Source organism: Strigops habroptila, chromosome 4 (assembly GCF_004027225.2).
Source record: "Strigops habroptila isolate Jane chromosome 4, bStrHab1.2.pri, whole genome shotgun sequence".
Taxonomy (NCBI): Eukaryota; Metazoa; Chordata; class Aves; order Psittaciformes; family Psittacidae; genus Strigops; species Strigops habroptila.
In genome coordinates, this window is record NC_046358.1 from 79,896,612 (window position 1) to 79,916,196 (window position 19,585).

Below are 19,585 nucleotides of genomic sequence, written 5' to 3' on the forward strand. Positions count from 1 at the left end.
CTGTCAGTTTAAAGCCATTCCCCTTTGTCCTGTCACTACACGCCCTTGTAAAAAGCCCCTCTCCAGATTTGTTGTCAGCCTTACGCACGGGAAGCTGCTCTAAAGAATCTCTGGAGCCTTCTCTTCTCCAGGCTGAACAAGCTGAAGAAGCTGCATCGAGTGAGTCCACCAGCCCTGCATATGGACTTTGTTTATGATACTGGGGGAAAAAGGAGCAGCATTTGGTACTTGTTCTTCCCCAAGCCTTCCTGCCAGCTGTACAACAACCTCAGCAGCAGCCCTGTGGGCTTCGAAGCTCTACAGAGGGTTCCTATGACCAGCGAGGCAGTTCACATACTTCATGTTCCACATGTGCTTCAACACCTGCCTAAACTGGCATCCAAACAACAACATAAGGTCCAGGAGACACCTTGAACCCTTGTTTCTTTATAGAGACATATATGGTTACATTTAAACAGAAGATTTTTTTTTTCTTCATGCTAATCCTCCAGAAAACCAGTTTGGTTTCCATTACTATATATAGCACTGGGATTCTTGGTCTATTTTTTGTCCCTTTGCATCTGATTATTTTCAGTAGAGTTCAAACTTTTTATGATATGCAGATTTTAACTAGAACATGTATTCATACAGACCTTATTATTCATAAATGCACAACGGCCGCACATAATGTAGAAGAATTTTATTCATACCATAATCCTGTCCCATCATCCACTGCAAATATTACAATTATCTTTAAAATGTCATTGAATGTCATTTTGTTCCACTTACAGCATAGCAATCCTGGTGTTAAATGGTTACACTCCTCTTGAGATTGCTTATAACAGAACCATAATTCAAATGTATTTTCCATGAGCTGTAAAGATTTAAAGCAAAGGATCTGGTGTGTGTGTGTGCTTGAGTAACTTCTAAACAGCGAGGCTAATACTTGGTGTTTAACAAGAAATGTATCTTGCATGTTATGCAAAACACTCACCATTTTTTACCAATACAACAGAAATGCAACAGGTAAAAGAACATCCATGAGTGGCTGGTAGCCTTTAAAAAATATTTCTTTTAAAAATTGCACAAGAGAATACAAAAACAGTGAAGCAAATCAAAAGTTTTGCAAATACAAACATTTATCTCTATATATATAGGATGGGGGTAGGCCTATAGAAATGTATGTGATAAAAATTGCAAGGTTGAAAAATGTGAATGGTCATATTTGATAACACATGCAAGAAGCACAACAGAATCATAATAAATAGTAGCAACGAATATACACTGACAGGACCTCTGAAAATATGCTGAAATAAATTAAGCACCTTGAAGTGATGAGAGGCGTGTGAAGCCGACAAGCAGTTTGCTCTGTAACGACCTCTGTGGTTACAGCTCTTGGAGCATTGGGCCCTCTTGGTGGGAGTCAACAGGAAAGTCCCAAGTTAGTTTTTGTTAATTTCAAAGAAGAAAGAACATTGCATGTCAGTAGAGTAATTTTAGCCATGTTCTTCACTAACACCTCTAGTTCTAAAAGGGAGACTGCTGCCTTATTTCACTGCATAACCTTTGGCATGTACAAGATACAGAAAGTTTGTATGTACTCAAATGTTACCATAAAGAAGAAACAGAGTTTTGCCACAACTGAGATGCAGGCAGTGCTATTTAGAGTAGCTGAGATGCAGAGCTTTGCTGCTGTTACCAAAGACAATCTTTCCTTCAAGGGAAAAGCTTTGCAAAGAATCATCTAGATGCTCTCACCTTTGAGGGCTTCACAGCAGAGGAAGGTCTGGATCTGCAAAAAGCTCCAACCAAGAGGAGACCCATGTCTAGGCAGGGCAGCAGCAACCACTAGCAAGGCTGCCCGCCCCTGGAGGGACGTGGGCTGTAGGAGCTTCTTGCAAGATCCTGATGCTTTTGGTTTTGCAGTGTCTTTTGGAGGAGAGGCAGCAATTCTGAAGCATGTATTTGGCTTTCAGAAAATCCTAAAAAGTCCTAAAATTTAGTAATATACTAAATGAAAGGCATTTAAATTTAATTAAGTGGATCTCATTAAAAACAAACTGTTGTTGTTGCCTCTGAGGTGCACCTGGCACCATCTCTTCAGCATTACATACAATATTCAGAGAAGTAGCTGAGGATACTGCTGCAGATAAATATGTTTTGAAGCCCACTTAATTCAGCAGGGATGTTCTTGCTGGACTTTTAAGAGATTTAATGCAAACCCTCATTTAAAAAGATCTGAGGACAAATAACTTGGGTCCTAAAGGCTCCATTTGAATTCTTAGAAACCATTGTCCCCTGACCTCTTCACTCGGAAGACTGGAGCAGGCTGGTTTAGCATATCCTACAAAGCAGACCTGAAAGGGCTTGTAACATGGAGGAATATGGCCCCTATATCTAAGCCACAAACAAAATGACTTAAAAGCTCTGTTTTTCCCTGGCTTGCTGGAATGATCAAAACCTTCCTCCAACCTTCCCTCTTAAACTCTGCCACTGCCACTCACCCTGTGGGATTTCAGAAACCTCCAGTCCAGAACCAGTGAAAAGTCTTTTAAAAGTGACAGGCAGAGGGACATTTCTTGATGAAAGAAGCTTGACAAAAGGTGAATAAGACCAACTTTAAAGATAATGAAGGAAAAAATAGAAATTCATATGTATTTTAAATAGTTAAAAACACAGTTTTAAGCTGCATGATACAACAATAGGTAAAAATCTTGCCTGCAAGCCAAGAGCCTAATCTTCCCCAAAGCTAGTCTTATCCAAACAGTTGTCTTCCTACTTACATGATACATGAGATTTGAACTGACATCCACTACGTGACATGAACAGAAAAAATACGTGTAAAATGCACACTTTTAATCTTTTTCCTCATAAAGCTATGAAGCTGCACAGAGCAAATTTAAGTGCACAAGGTCACACAGAGGCAGCTTTCCAGAAGGAATCATTTAGACAGTGAGCGAAATGAAACTGTTGTATCTCTGAATGTTTCTCTTGAGGATTTCGGAACAAGGACCAAGCACTCGTTCGAAGCGGGGCCGGTCCAGCTTTACACACTTCAGGGGTCCACGTGCCACCACTGTAGCAGCCCGGGGCCGATTGAGCAGCAGCGCTATCTCACCTAGAAACAGGGATAAATACACGCTCTGTGACTTTTTTTTTGGAGGGTGCATATTCAGTTGCTTTAGTTGTAGAACATCTCCCTGTATGTATCTTATGATAGACACTCTACATAATTCTGTTGACAGTACAAGTGCATCACACATGCATAATGCATGCACGTAAAATGCCTTTGAAAACAAACACTTTCAGACTGTTTTGCTGGTTCTGGATCTGCCTCCTGTCAGCTGCACTGGTGTAAACCAAGGAACAGTTTCAGCTTCACTGACATCTCTCAGTATCGCTGAGAGCAGCGGCTGACCTACACGTAACCCCTCTTGTGTGAAAGAGTAGGCCATTAATTAGGACAATGATTACTTGACATAACTCCACGTGCCTGTCTTTCTGAACCATACGTGAGCTGAATTTTCTTACCAAAATAATCTGATGGACCAAGTCTTCCCACTTCTACGTACTCCTCGTTGTCAGACCTACGCTGCAGAACCGAAGCTGTGCCCTGGGGAGAGAAGTGCAGAGTCAGTTGCTATGCTTTAAAAAGTATTGAGTCCTGAGTGTTTCTTTTTGCATGGGGGAGGAAAGGGTAGGAAAGGACCTTAAAGTTTACCCAGTTCCAAACCCCCTGCCATGGACAGGGACACCTCACCCTAGACCATGTCACCCAAGGCTCTGTCCAACCTGGCCTTGAACACTGCCAGGGATGGGGCATTTACCACTTCTCTGGGCAACCTGTTCCAGTGCCTCACAACTCTCATAGTAAAGAACTTCTTCCTTATATCTAACATGAACTTCCCCTGTTTAAGTTTGAACCCATTAACCCTTGTCCTATTGCCACAATCCCTGATGAAGAGTCCCTCTCCAGCATCCTTGTAGGCACCCTTCAGATACTGGAAGGCTGCTATGATGTCTCCACGCAGCCTTCTCTTCTCCAGGCTGAACTCCTTTAGTTGTGCTATGGGAGATGACAATTTCAGTCAGTTCCTTGTAAATCAATGAAAACAATTAAAGGATTAAAAAAAAGAAAATCTATCAGTATTGCAAGTGATTTCTCTGTTACAAACTATTTGGATGCAGATTCAGCTCACTCAGAAGAGGAACAGGTCAGACCCCAGTTACTCCTGTTTAATTAATGCCCATCATGCTGTGCAAATGTATGCTTGAATACACTTTAAAAATATGTTCTGGGTGGATGCAGAACCTTACAAGAGACACAGAAAAGATTTACATCAAAAGGAATAAAAAATGCCATTTTCCCAGTCACAACATTGGGACATGATTTCGTAAGGCAGCAACTAGAGTTTATTCCTCACTGGATCATTCATGGATCTGTTGCTGAAATGGTTGGTAAAGGGAGTTTTTAATGCTTGTTGCAACAAAGGGTGATTATTTTTTTAGTGGCTTTGCCCGCTTGTGGCCTGTAGTGATCTGGACACCTGCAAGTCAGTCACTGGAGAGATGGAATGTGTCTTGTCTCCACTACCTTTAATAACTGCTGTACTTGACACATGCTAATACATGTCAAAACTCAGTTACTGTCTATTTAAACCTTCAAAGAGGTTTTACATGCAGAAATATTCTAACCTGGAGGAAATCTTAAATTATTATGGCATAAAGCTTTTGTAGAGGAATAGAGAAAGTATCTGCTTTTCTGGAAAAAAAATACAGTAACATGAAATTATCTTCTGAGTCCAAAAGCATAGGGAAAGGCAAAACATTAACATATTCTAATGAAATTAAAAATATTTTTAAAAGCCATGGTTTTCAAATAGACTGGAGAGCCATTTTTTGACAGTGCAGTTGGAGAGCATTGATGTTAAGATGGTTTTTAAGATTTTTCAGCTTGGAAAGTAATACTTGAGGGCTGATTGTGCCCCAACCAGGATGGGGAAGGGAAGGAGACACAGTCATGTGGGTTATGCTAGGAAGATTGATGCCACTTATTGGAAAAAATCACATAACTCCCTCCAGTGCAGAGTATTCAGTGCAAATGCAAACATCCTGCAGCTTCCTTCCACCAAAAGAAACCTGTGTGCCTCTGGGTATGGTGGGGGGCCTGAGGAGACACTGAGCACCCTGAAACACCTGAGCTTCAATGCAGTTAAAGGCACGCAGCGCCCTGCAGAACCAGCCCTTCACGTTCGCACTGTCTTTAAATACACCCTATAGTATCCCAAAGATCGTCTCTGAATCGCAAATCTGAACAGCAATGTAAGGCTGCTTCAGGTCTGGCTTTTGCTCTTCTAGGACCTGGGGGCCCAGGAATAACCAGAAGCGGTAGAATATCCACAATTATGTAGCAAATGTTCATAATTTGCTTCTTCTGAACAAGCACAACTAAGCTGCTGTAATACCATTGTATTGCATCATGACCTATTTCATAACAGGGTTATTTTTAAGCCCATATACTTTACAAATTGCTGGGCCACTCTCTAGATTAATTTATGTGCTATATAAATGAAAAGGCAAATCTTATTTCTTCTGTCAAGCTTCCAGCAAAAATTCCTTATCCTTGATACAACTAAATTGTCCTGCCAAAGCTGCTGTTTTCCAAGATCTAGTAAATCTGCAAGGGCATGAAGATGCAAAGGCAGTGTAATGAGGTTTGTTATTCACACTTACTGCAAGTTTTCAGAACAAACACACATTCATAAGCAGCATTCTCGGAAATACCCCATACAGGGAATAATGCGTATATCAACATTGCTCTTGCCAAATGTCTCATCAGGTGCAGCTCCCTACATTGCTGCTGTTTGATGGATTCAGCTTCAGAATCACTTCCAGCCCCTGTCCTCCTCTCCGTCCCCATCTGGAGCCTGGCAAAAACCTAACCCCTTGACCCAAATAGCTGTCTGCAATCCATGTCTCCAGTCTCTTTCCCAAAACCATTTTTTTTTAAGCTTTTATTACAGATGTTTTATTACATAAAACAAAAAAAAAAAAAAATCCCCAAAGTAATCATATTGACCGCCCAGGTCAAACGAAGAAAGGACTCAATTCCCCACTGCCCATCTTGAGCACGTTGCTGTAAAGGTAATCACAGTATCAAGCAATATTGCTTTCATCTCCCCAAGTGTCAGCTTTTATTGTGGCTAATTTTTTTTTGACAGGGTCCACATGATATAGGACTCCAATAAGTCAGTCTTCTGAAGCAATTTCTTCCACTGTTCTTCTACAGTCGGCCTTCTTAATCCAAGAAACACCATGATATCTGTTGGAGGAGGACAGATGTGTCTGGCCTCCACAATAAACACTGGGCTTGGCAGGATAAAGCAATGCATATTCCAGATACATATTTTTCCATTCTTGTTTTAACAGTCACATAGGCTTTTCCCGTTGCCCAGTGAAAACAGGTCTATCACGGAGCAAAAGAAGTTTCCTGAAAGCCTGACAGCGAGCACCCAGATGTAAGATCTGATTACACTGCCTGGCCTCATGTTGCACCAGCCACCAGCTCCACAAGTACATCCTGAGCATTGTCAGAGTGACCTTCACGGGAAGACTGTCCACACGATGAAACAAAGAAGATGTATTTATAATTATCTATCTGTATCACCTTCACTTTCCGTGTGTTATCTCTGGAATCAACACTATTCTGACTGTATCAGAGGAAGAGACCAATTGCAGACAACCAGTGTAACCAGGGAAAAAATAATACAGAAATAAAATAATACAGAATAAAATAATACAGAATAAAATACTAGAGGACAATCTTTTATTACCTATATACTTAATGAAGTTGTCATACTAAATGGATTCGGTGCTGGCTCCTACCCCAACTCCCATCACAGGTTTCAGGGCTGTATTTCATTCTACTTTACTTGTCAAATCTTTTCAACACAGTTTTTGAGCTTTTTATCCTTCCTGTGCTTTAGCAAACCTTACCTCCTATAAATGACAAGACTGAACAAATCTCCTGAGCCCTGTCCCAGGAGGTACCGGCATTATCCAGCAAGGATTCAAGGGGCTTATCACTCTCACTCCCAAAAGCATTTGGTCTCAGTGGGAAAGATTTCCCCTTAAATGGCACACAAAATTTGGCAGGATCAGTCTCTCTGAAATAAACTGCAAGATCCTAGATTTGCAGGATCAGGCTATTTAGTGCTGCTCAATTTAAAATGCTGTCTTGTACATTGATAGCCATTTCAGGCTCCTACACCAGGAAGCAAACCCTACAGAGCACAGGCTCAAAGACTGTTGAGAAGTTTGACACCACCATTCAATAAATCAGCACTTTGTGATAATATTAAACTGAAAGCAGACAGGCATGTCTTTCTGCTAGCAGACACTTGGGAGTGAAATTATGATCTTTGGTGGATTCAGGAATATTCCCTTTCAGTCACTGAGGAGTGCCTGTATTCCCAGGAACTGATATCATTAACCTTCTCTCCTCTTCTCCAAGTAAACACAGGCATCTTATTGCAAAAACAACAAGAGCAGCAGCTCCAAAAGCAATGTGCCATCACCACCTCTCTGCCGTCCTCACCCCACGCACCTGCTCACTCCCTCTATCACTGCTCTGTCACTGTGCTGAGTATTTACTTGACTCTTTCAAATGCATCAGCAGTTTGTTTTGTAAAAATTTATGGCTCAGGTACAGCACCATAATTTAAGATATAAAAAATAAATTAAAGTTTATAATCCATGAGCTCCCATCCTCTCCAAAGTAATGAGATTTTGATAGATGTTTCACTTTTAAACTATCAGACCATACGGATGAGTGAGACATCCTACAGCATAAAGACAGTGACCCATCTGGATCAACACTGAGATTCCCATGCCCTATCCTGCATGTACTTATAAGCACTAATTGCTTCAGGACCCCTGTTTTTATATTTAAGTATGACTCCTATAGCCAGCAGTTGGCCTAAGTAGCCTGACTACAAAAGTCAAATGTTCCTGATGCTAAAAACTGAAATGCTCTATTTTTAACTCTATTCCAGCTCGGTGGATAGATGGGATCATGCAGTGGACACCTCTGGGTGGGACAGGCTGTGCAGTGTGGTCCTTCACAAGGGGCAGTGGTGGGAATGGAAATTCAGCACTGTTTAAAAACTTTCTGGTTTAAAAGTCAATCTTGTTGATGTTTTGGTTTTGCTGCTCTAACCTCCCATTTTAGCAATCAATAAAAAATACAGTAAGGTTCCATCTGTAATAAAGTACATATTTATCATTATTAAAATTGAAGACTATTTTTACTACCATGAGTGTATGTAACATCAATGTCTATGTCCTTTTGATACACTAAGGACACAGAATAAATTTCTACTTTTTAAAGAAAAGAATTTTAATTTTCCTAAACAGGAAGTTACTATTTCTGTTTCCATTTTTATTTCATATTTTTACTTACTGGTTTTTTTTTTATGAAAAGCATGGAAGACAGTGGTTTTTTCCCATGCCCTCAAAATGTTACACTTTTATCCTAGTTTTGAGCTTAGAAAGTTTTCCTAGCCTATTTTATTTTCCTCTTCTCCATCTACTAGAAAAGAGCAGTGCAGTCTATAGAATTAGAGATGGAAAAGGTCAAGCCGACCCATCTGCTATTGCTATTAACTCTATCAATTGCTATTATGAACATACCTTTGCTCTTTCTCACTTTGTTAATCTGCACACACTATAATTCACACATTCAAAAGATAAGTTTCCCCTCACTCCGAAGTCACACAAACCCTCATTATATATCGCTATTAAATCTTTACAAAGTTACTACAAAAGATGAAGGAAGAGGCTGTGAAGTGGTATAAAAGTCTCTTGTTCACACAGCGAAGCAGACAGGACTGGATGGAAGCTATAGCAAATCTGAAATGAATTAAAGGATCTTTCACGCAGTATGATTCCGGGAGTATTTTATTTAATTGCAGGCAAGATGAGGTTTGTGCAAGTAATATCTTTTGTTAAACCAACAAGCATAGCTATAAAAGGGAGAAGAGCCTTTGGGCACACATGCCTTTCTTCAAGTTGCCTATTTCTCAAGATACAGCTAATAAAATGTGCCACTTACCTATCTACAAACACTGCCTGGGCAATGTTCTTACACTATTGAAGCTACAACCATAATAAGTTGCACCTTACTTAATCATACTTACCTGCTTATTGGTTCATGCATGCAATTAAATTATTCATAGAACATCTCCAAATCATTACCTTAAATTAAGGAGAGTCAAAACCTACAGCTCCCAGTGCTACAAAACTCCTGGAAATAGTGATCGCCTGGTGAATCGGCGAGACCTGCTAAGATCTGCCAGCTGATGTTTCACCCTCCACCTTGAAAAATGATCATTTAAATCAGTTTGGTTGTCTTATGTGAAACCTCAAACAACTTTGGTCCAGTTTGGCAAACTTTACTTTTAGGACTATTATGTATGATGTGCCTGTTGTAATGGCTGGTGAGTGGGTAAGGGCTGCAAGAACAGACCTCAGGTTTGCACTGGCTGAAAAAGTGGTGGTTGTTTGGTTTGCTTATCTCTAGCAAATGAGTTCTTTTCTGCATCCATTAGGGTTCACTACAGATTACAGTGCGAGACAGTGTCCAAGCTAATGAGCTACTGAGAGCTTCTGGAAACAAATATACAACATTTTACACATTCAGCTTTTTAAATTTGGGCATGACTCTAGAAATCTTGAGTGCCACTGACTGCAGCGGATTTTCAGAAAGCCAGCACCTTGGGAGTATCATTAGGATTAATAATACAAGGTCAAATGAGCTCAAAAGGCAACATTAGTCCCATACAATCTCCTTGGGAGAGAGCAGTGCTGCAAAAAGCGCCTTTACATTGCAACGACCACAGTGTCAATGTATATGATTATCATTACATTGTCATTGTAATAGTAACACATCATAATCTTATTGGCTATAATTCTCAACAACACTGCAATCTAGCAAAGGTGGAAAGCAAACGTCACTACCCAGCTGGCACGGATCCTATACATTAGCTCTACACACTTCATATCAAACAATCTGCAGTTTGCCGTGTATACCAGCTGTATCACACCTGCATAACACTAGCATATGTATGTCTAAACTTTCACCACTTCTGCTATTTAGGCACATTTATATTAGTTTAGGAATAATATCCAGACTCAAGAGGAACAAAGCTGTCTAGAGCTGTCACCAAAATAGCCACAAACATAAAGGTACTTTTTAAATCACAATCAATCATAAACCAAGTGTAGCTTAAAACAGCAGAAACAACTGAGCCACAGGGCATTTCCTAGGGATATACGAGAGGCCAGGGTTAAGGCCCAGACATGACTACACCCAGCCCATCATTAATCACCAGGAAACGCCTTTGTCTTGATCGTTCAGTATTTAGAATCATAGATGTTTGACATGGGAAGGCCTTTTCAACAGTTCTGTTCATCCTCCTACTGCAGTATCTCAAACAATTTTCCCTTTCAGTATTCCTGTGATACAGACTGCATTAAACCTGTACTGTAGCTATGTATTCCCCTTGAAGTAAAAGAAATGTTGGTATTAGATGGAAGAAGACAAGATTCAGGCAGAGAGAGACCAGTAAACATAGTAAACAGCCAAAAGAAGCAGAATATAATGCACCAACTGCAATTTGCTTCATGCACAGAGACCCCTGCAATACTTAGGCATTGTGGGTTTTGCCCAGAGAATAAAAAAATTGGGTGTTTTTTTTTTGTTGTTGTTGTTAAGCCTTTTCTGTTGAAAGGCTTTTCAGAATCAAAACATTAAGTTTTATAGTCTTTTGACTTCAAAATGTTGCCCTTGAGCCACAGCTGCAGAGCTAACATCAGGCTAGATCACACAGGTGTCCAACAGAAGTGTATAGAATCACAGACTCACAGAATGGTTTGGTTTGGAAAGGACCTTAAGATCACCCAGTTCCAACCCCCTGCCATGGGCAGGGACACCTCCCACTAGACCATGTCACTCAAAGCTCTGTCCAGCCTGGCCTTGAACACTTCCAGGGATGGGGCATTCATAACTTCCTTGGGCAGCCTGTTCCAGTGTCTCACCACTCTCACAGTACAGAACTTCTTCCTTCCATCTAACCTATATCCATGTTGCAGGGGAACTCAGGACTTCATTGACAGTCATCATCATCCCCCATCACCAGATGGAGGGACACCACAGTGGCCTTTGTGCTTCCCAGCTTCAGTGCCACAGTAGTCCCATTCTTGTCTTCCATTCCACCAGTTGCCAATTGGGACTGGGAAGCCTGAGGGCAAGGGGATGGTGACAGAGGGATAAGGATACCAGGTCTGAGCCCTGGGAGAAGCCCCTTGCCTGGGGTGTGATCCTCCTTGGCTAGTTGTCCTGGCTCCATGCCCAGAAAGCTGGGAAGCAGTTGCACCACAGCCCAACCTTTGGGGTCCCTTTGCATTTTTATCTTTACTCTGTTCTAGGATTTTAGTTGACCCTTTTCTTACATGTTCAGTCCACCTGTTGCAGGGGTAACAAAAAGCAGAACCACCCAGCAAAGGTGGGCTCAGATGCTGGGTTTTAATGAATCATCTCAGTGATACTTGGCCTTGACTAATCAGTAGCTTCTGTGGGAAAACAACTGAATTAATATTCATCCTGGTGCCAGATTTTAAAGACCGTCTGTGCCAAGCGCTGTGGATTATTGGCAACAAGGCACTGTTTTCCTCCCTCAGACATGTCAGCCTACAAAGCAATAAAAGTCACAAAGGAAAAAAAATGTTGCATTTTAGAGATTCTTTCTTTCTACAAAGCTAGCCATTATCTCGACTCTCTCTGAAGCCAGGAAACATCCACTGAGTCAACATAAAAGTGATTCTGTAATGGGTTATTCATCAACTGTTCATATTTGTGACTGACCTGACAGGGCTCATCTCCTGGAAGCAGGCACTGCAGAGCGCTAACACCTACAGCAGGGGCAGGGTTGAATGTATGGGAGAGAAAACAAGAAAACAGTGCTGAACCTCCCTCACCCTGCCCGCAAAATCGTTTCTGGTGAAAATCGGTTTTAGCTGTTAATGTTGTTTTACGGCCCAATTACTCCTACCACCATCTGCTTCTTTGTGAAAACATTCTGTAGATGCTGAAGTAACCAGACCAAGCAAAAAGCTGAGACAGACATCGTCACTAAAGTCTCATAACTAATGCTGTGACCAGGGCTGGGCGAGCAGCTGTGGCCAGCCAGAGCAACAGCTTCTGAGACATAAAACTTGGAGCAAACTGGAGGAAGGAGAGAAGAGAGTTTTATCACAGAGATCAGGAAAATCTCCCATGGAAAGCTCTCTCTAAGTCCTTTCAGTTGGTGAATCTTGTGTATGTGAAGGACCAAATTCTGAAACTCAGAAGGAAAAACTCATGCACCCAAAGATGCCTCTTCCTGGAGCACACTGTGGAAAGCCTTTCATGCTCCACAAAATCCACACTACACAGCTGATGAATGAGCCCTAAGGGGTGTATACTTTCAGCAAGCCTGCAGTCATCTCAATAGTATCTTTGCAGAGGAGGGACAAAAGCCATCACAGTAAGGGACAGCTTTAACGCGATCCAGAGAAAGGGACGAACTCCAGCAGGGATTAGGAAATTCTCCACGCCTCTTCCACCAGGTTAGACAGCACTATATTTCAGGTCTTGTTTGTACTGCAGTATTTTTGCTTAAAGACAGAGAAGCACTTCTCAGGGCAGAGCTCCTAGCTCCTGAGACAGCAGATGCCTTTTATTTCAGTTTAGATTTAATGTGCCTTGGGCCATAAAATTCTTGGTCACATTGACTAAGTGCTTTGAATCAGGGCTTGTGAGCTTGGTCTTCAATGCCAAAAGAGCTAATAACAATCCTGAGAACCTCCTGAAAACCTTGAGGGGTAAACAACCTGTGCTGCTCTCCTTACTGACAGAGACGTGTTTCATTACCTCTGCTGCTTTTGCAGGCTTCCATGGTAGGAAGACACTACTGGGCAAGACTAACGACAGAAGAGTCAAAGCATCAACCATACCTTAAAGCAAGTATTACCCAAGTGAAAATCACAGGCTGTTTTGAACAAGGAGAAAATCTAGCACTCTGATTTTCATGAAAATTGAAATGGAGCATGTGTATATATTAAGAATAAAATTGCCAATTACTAACTTCAGATTTTACTTCTCTGCACACCAAACGATCTTCCAGTTTTCCACGTATCCTATAGTGGTAAAAGGCCAGGGTGTGTCTGCATTTCCAGCATAAACTTCAATTTTATGGGTTTACAAATCAGATGTTTTAAATTACAGCTGAATGAGACTGAAGACTCCTACACAAGTTGTCATGTTGAAAGAGAACTGGGGAAACATTCATACACATTTTTTTGTGCTGGGTATAGCATGTGCAAAGGAGAGGTTATGAAAAGCACTTTTAAGCTTTTGAGAATAGTGTGGCTACACTGCATCCTCCCGGTTTTGCTTGAAGACCTAAGTTTACCAACATCCTAGTGACACAGAGAAACACAGCAAGTCCTGCATGTACCTCATGATGCTGGCATAAGCAATGTTCTCACCAACGTCCTGGAAGACAACTAGCATATCACTCCTCAGCTGCCATTTCAGCCCTCTGGGACTGCTGATAGCATCATTCCTGGGATGGCTTTTATGTTACAGCTAAGGATCAGCAGTTCTTCGGCTGCTTTCCAAGAGAAGACAAATCCTTTGGACTGTGTAGCCAAAGACTGCAAATATTCCTTTAGCCAGTAAATAATCTTGCATTTCTATTATTTGCCAACCTTTAACTTAGGAAAGACTTTTATACAAAAACAAGGGAAGAAATAAGCAAATTTCAGTCAGCAATACAAAGTGCAAGTGACTTCCACATAACCTGCAGTAGAAAGTAACACCCACCATTTTGGAGTGGATAAAGGATGGTCAGTTGATGTGTTAGCCTGGGACGCTGCCCATAGGGCTAACACAGCTTCTCTGCCTTAGACTTTCTGTGAGCAGAATCATGAGGGTCCAGACCTTCAAGGTGCCTAATTCTTGTTGATTGTTCTCAGCAGGAACGAAGAACTGTCTTAGTTCTTGTGCCTATGCTTCAGACTGCAGCATGCAACACAAGGGTTGCTTCATGCACCTCAACACACAGGTATAGAGAAGATAAACCCCTTGGAGTTCATGAGATGTTCACGTAAGACAGTTAAGCAGCTAAGAAATAAGCTGGTTAAAAGGTTTCATATTTACATATACCACAGTTATTATGGCTCTTAAAATTATTTGGTCATACTACATGGATGTGCCGGTCCAGGTGAGAATTTTTTTCTATAACAGTTGGCTGTGTACATTGTTTTTACATCATTTTCCTACCCATCAGACTTCTTTTTAGGAAAAAACCCCACCTTTTCATAATATAAAAGCTGTTTGATCTTAATGGTCTTGTAGAAGGATGGTGCAAGAGGACTTCGTTCTGACTGTGGACTCAAGATTGAGTCATGACTGGGTTTAACAGTATTTTTTTAACTGTACATTTTTAAACTATTATACATTATTCTCCAGTCTCCGGGTTCATAGCAACTCACAGAATTTACATACAGTTGTCCTGGTTTCTGCCACAAATGAAGAACAAAATCTGCAAAGTTCTAAAATAGCCTAGAAATATTGGCTAATCTGAAGTTTCACAAAATTGTTAAAGAAAATGGTTCATTGTACATAACTTCTAAGGTTTCAGATTTTGCAGACTTTACTGTAGGTGACTGCACTGTGGTGGTTATTAGTGGGGCTGAAAGAAAGAGCTGGAGGGAAGAGCCAAAAGCTGCAGTCACTGACAGGTCCTTCATAGCTGGTGGGAAGAGGAAGGGGAGCAGCCAGTTGCTTCCTATGAAACACTGTCCCTTTCTGACAGAAGAGATAAGGATGTGCTCAAGATACATACATGGATATTGCATGTGTAGGCAGCCTGATCCACTGCGCATGAGAGTCAAAGTTAAACCGACTTTAACAAGAGCTGGACTAAGGAGACGTTTCGGCCCCTTTGACTCAGCAAAACACTTCACCTTCATCCCTAGCCAGGATGGGACCCAATCATACACCTAACTTCCAATCTTTGATGTCAGCTGGCCATTAAAAACGACATCCTGAACACAGATGAACTTTGTAGCAGAGTCAATGGAAAAGCTATTGCTTCAGCACAACTAGGTGAAATCGAAAATTGAATGTACCTTTCCTGTAAGAGCTCTACAGGAAACAATGTCTCTGCAGTTAAAAATAAGCAAAGTTCAGAGCCCTTGGTGAGTGCTGGTTCTGTTTATTTGGTGCATGTTGTTTATTAGGTATATTAGGAGTCACTGTAGACTGCCTTTGACAAACATTTTTGGTATCAACAAAATCACAGTAACACTAAGCAGTTCAGATTGTAGCCTTTGAAACTCCTTTTTTAGACAACATTCATCTTCCTAATTAATAATTAATCGCACTGTGTTTTTGAAGAGATTATCAGGTGTGATAGCAGAGTGTGCCTAAGGCAGTGACTTCATTAACCATACGGAAGAAGTTTACTTTGTAGTTCTCCTGCCTGTCGCAGGGGTAGGTGCCAAAGGGGTCTCTCTTAGGTTAGAAAGTCAAAGAGCAACAATTTAGAGCAGGAAACAATTGGGCTATTATTTTTCTTTCTTCTTCTCCTTCTTAAGGAGCTTTTAAATCATAAATCTTCAGATGCTTGTTGTTCAATTTAAGACTCAAGTCAAGTTTTCCTACAAAAAGGCCCAATTCTGTGAAGAACAGAGTGCCCTTCCGACTTAGACTAAGGACCTTCCTCTGTTGGTGCATGTTACCATGGTAGGAAGAGTTTACAAACACTGTTCCACCTAACAAGGCTTTGAACTGCATTTGTGCAGAGACGCTCCATAGCGTGCCAAGAGTGTTAGCAAGGCTGGAAACACTGATTTCACCTACAGGACAGTATCTCAAGTACGCTCTCAGCAAGAACTCGCAGCGGATCCTGCCCAGACCAGAGCCAGTTTGTGGCCCTGACTTGAAATGTCAACAGCAGCATGAAAGCTAGCAGCACCCTGAGGACTGCAAGACTGTTTTCAATTTGATCTGCCAAGAATAGTGCTGGACAAATAATCATTATCAATTAATTGGATTAATTTCTGTCAATGAGGCAGCTCTATGCATCAATTCTGGAAGAATTTCTGCACTATCAATGATATTTTTTCTCTTATTTGTCAGTTTTGCTATACCCATTGCCTGGTTTCAGTACTGATGGATACTTTATGCCTTTTCCCATTAAGCTTTTGCTCACCTTGATAAAATTAGGATTATTCCCACAATGGGGAAACAGGGAGGGTTTAACGTTCTGCCCACAGACTGGACTGATAATACAGATGAGACTGAAAATCAGATGCCCTGACTCTGCCTCCTCTCTGATCAGCAGGATAATAACAAAGAACAACCGTCTAGCTTTTCTAAAGAGCTTTCCACAAAGGAGTTGCAGAGAAGGGTGCAACCACCCCCTGTAACTTAGCACTAATCTGTGATTAAATAGACTAGCTTTTAAAGTTAAAAACAAAAATCTAATGTGAAACTACTTGATACAATGGGTCCATTTCTCCTTGAATTTTCTCCTGTGAATTATCTTCTATTTTTAGGTCTTTTATTTTTAGGCTGCTGCATGCTATCGCTGGGCAGCTCAACCAACTATTAACTGGCAATGTTTTACTCCTCATGCAGCTTCATTTCTTTGCTTTCTGCACCACTTAAACCAACCTGTTCTCCAAGGAGATGACAGGCTACAGAGAGAACATTTAAAGGACAGTTACAAGCTGTACTCTTCAGGTGCAGTGTGGCACTATTATAAACCTTTTTCTGTTCTCTCCTCCTACACCTGCGTACGTTTGTGTCTGTGCAAGCATTTTTCTTAAGCCATGTCAAACTTTATGAAGTATTAGGGCCATATGGTAGCAGTTCAGCAAGCTCTCAGTATGCAGCTGAGATTAAAACACTTCCTGAGCACAGTCAGTGGAGTCCCGTGACAATATCCGCGTGCTGTATACAGTGCTGGGTCATGACAAGTAGATCCAAATGGTCTGACATGGGGAAGGGTGGGAGCTGGAAAACCCAGCAGGGCACTTGATGGTGCAGACCCCTGCACTTTTGGCAGCTACATTATGGACTTCAAGGTACTGTGCCACACAGCCAAGTTCAAAGCTGAACTTAAGAGAGTGGTACATGATCATAACCGCTATTTTTAATGCTATTATCACTACCTTTCTCAGTAACCTAGACAACAGCAAAACCCTCATTTCTTTCCAGTTTCAGAGCACTACTACACTAGCTTGAACTACTGTTCGAGCTGAAGTCAGTGGCAAAGCACGAGTTGGGAACAAAATCAGCCCCCGTTCAACTGGCATTTCATTTAAAAAGACTTATATTTGCTGGGATATTTAACTCCACAAAGCTCACATGCCTTTGCAAGCTACCACTTTAAAATGCTAGCTAAAAATATTTGTGTTATCTGAAGTCAGATGCATAAATCCTCCCTACTGCTGGGTACACAGTGTGGCAGTGTACAATACAACTGCAAAATTATTTGTTAGAAACTGTACATCTGTTATGATTTACGCTTGCCAAAATATAATTCTTTATGGCAACAATTGTTTCATGGTGCTTAAAGTTTTTCACCTCTGTGCCAGGAATCTCATATGGGATAATTCTATGACCTTGGAATCCAGCAGATACATTCCACATCTGTCTAGTCTGGGAAAGCCTGAGTTTGTTGTGTGAAAACCATAGTGGGAAAATAAGACCTGGAAATAGCTGAAAATACAGAAACTGCAGGGCTGCTTCTTTTTTGTTTTTGCCCTTTTTTTTTAATTACCAGTTTCAAGTGCAATAAATCAATCTCACAGAAGTGGTTACTTTGCTTTTGTAAGCAGACATTCACTTCTGATGCTATCTTCAAATTAAGGAATATGGCATAAACATTAAAATAATTCTATCTCTGGAAAAAATCACAGCCTTTAAATTTTAAAACTAAATCTTGTTGATGGCTGTTTAAGATTTACATGGAAAAGCACCCAGCCTACTGCAAGTAAACATCTTACTGGTGCCTGTGAAGATTTAAAATGGCAGAAAAACTGTAGCTGTCTTGGAATCTCAGAATAATACTTTTCTCATTAGACTTTTTAACAAAATATGAACCATAAACAGCTTTTGAGCAGTGAACTTAAAAAGCCCTGGTTTCCTGTGACTCTTCCCTGTGCACATTTTCTGTTATTCTAATAATTTGGCTGAGCTCCTGCTGCAGCCTTGCTCTCCACAGAGCCCTGTGGCGTTTTCACGCACATAGCCCGCACCTCAAATAACCTGCACCCTACTATGATCTGTGCAACAATGGAGATAAGATGGTGGACAGAAAGCCATGAAAAAAGGTTATACTAAGAAAAATGGAGAAAATATGAATGTGCTTGCTTGACAGAAGAGGGAGACTAAATATGCTTGTCCATACTAACCAGGATGATATTCCTGGTTTAAAGTGGGAATTGCTGTTCTAACCATCACTGAGGCTAGAAGTCTCCCTTTCAAAAGGGTTTAATGGCTGCTCTTCAGTCTGCAAATCCTGAAGGTGCTGACTCTCTTACAGGTGGTAAGTGCAGGATCTGCAGGACCAATATACTTAAAAGATGGCATCCCAATGAGACGTCAAAGAGGAAGGCAGCATTGCAGGCTAACCAGAAATGAACAATTAATTTATGAACTTCATACAAAACCATGCTAGCCATTTAAAATCCATGTGTGAGTCCTGGGTGTCTTAGAGAAGCTTTTATGATAGGAGTCACAAGATCCCACTTGGAACCAGTATCTGTGATGCTGGTGCATCAAAGCTTTGTAAATTGGTAACTGATTTGTCTAAGGAATGCTATGAATGACTGTGGTTTATAATAAATGAGTACCTTGTCCAAAAATTGTGTGGCAAAGTTTAGCTTTGTACTACTGGACATGCTGTGCTCCGAAGGAGACTGCATTCTAGTGATATATTAGATAGTTTTTGCATATACAATAGCCAAACAAATTGGCTGCATTTCTAGTTTTGGATCGTAAGGCCATAAACATCAAAAAATATATGAAGGAAGCTAATGACTTTTCAACATATTGTGGCAACAAACCAGCCAAAACTACTTTTAACCAGTTTGTAGCATAATGTGTTCCCGGCGGCTCACATCAACTCTCCTGCAGAAAAGTTTAACATCAAAGATGTAAACTTCTATGAAATCAGGTTTAAAATACAAAGCTTAAACTATGTGTGAACAGGCAGAAATACTACTGCAGCACAAGAAATAGTTGATATTGCATGTTCATTCATTAACATAGAAAAATACAGGCAATTTCCAAAGTGAGAAACTATGTTAGATTTATAGTGGAAGGGTGAGGTGAACAGACACTTTAAGATTATGCAGTATGCAGTGTTAATACTTTTCTACCCATTCAAGTCTTAACAGCTGTTCCATCAAGGGGGCGGAAATAAAGGCCCTTGGTTATTCTTAAGCAAGCTGCCAATTTTCCACATGGGATTTGTTGGCTAAGAAAATT

At 40.9% G+C, this 19,585-nt stretch overlaps 1 protein-coding gene across 3 annotated transcripts in view; it reads right to left on the bottom strand.

The window, feature by feature from the left end:
• Window positions 1–664: 664 nt before the first annotated feature.
• Window positions 665–19,585, bottom strand: part of PRKAR1B (protein kinase cAMP-dependent type I regulatory subunit beta) — a 102,552-nt gene continuing 83,631 nt past the window's right edge. For all 3 annotated transcript variants that reach the window (XM_030482564.1, XM_030482563.1, XM_030482565.1), the window contains exons 10-11: window positions 3,511–3,592; window positions 665–3,097 (exon numbers count right to left, since the gene is read on the bottom strand). In XM_030482564.1, the coding sequence (XP_030338424.1) occupies window positions 2,925–3,097; window positions 3,511–3,592 (255 nt within the window). In that variant the 3' untranslated portion in view covers window positions 665–2,924. The remainder of the gene's footprint in view (window positions 3,098–3,510; window positions 3,593–19,585) is intronic.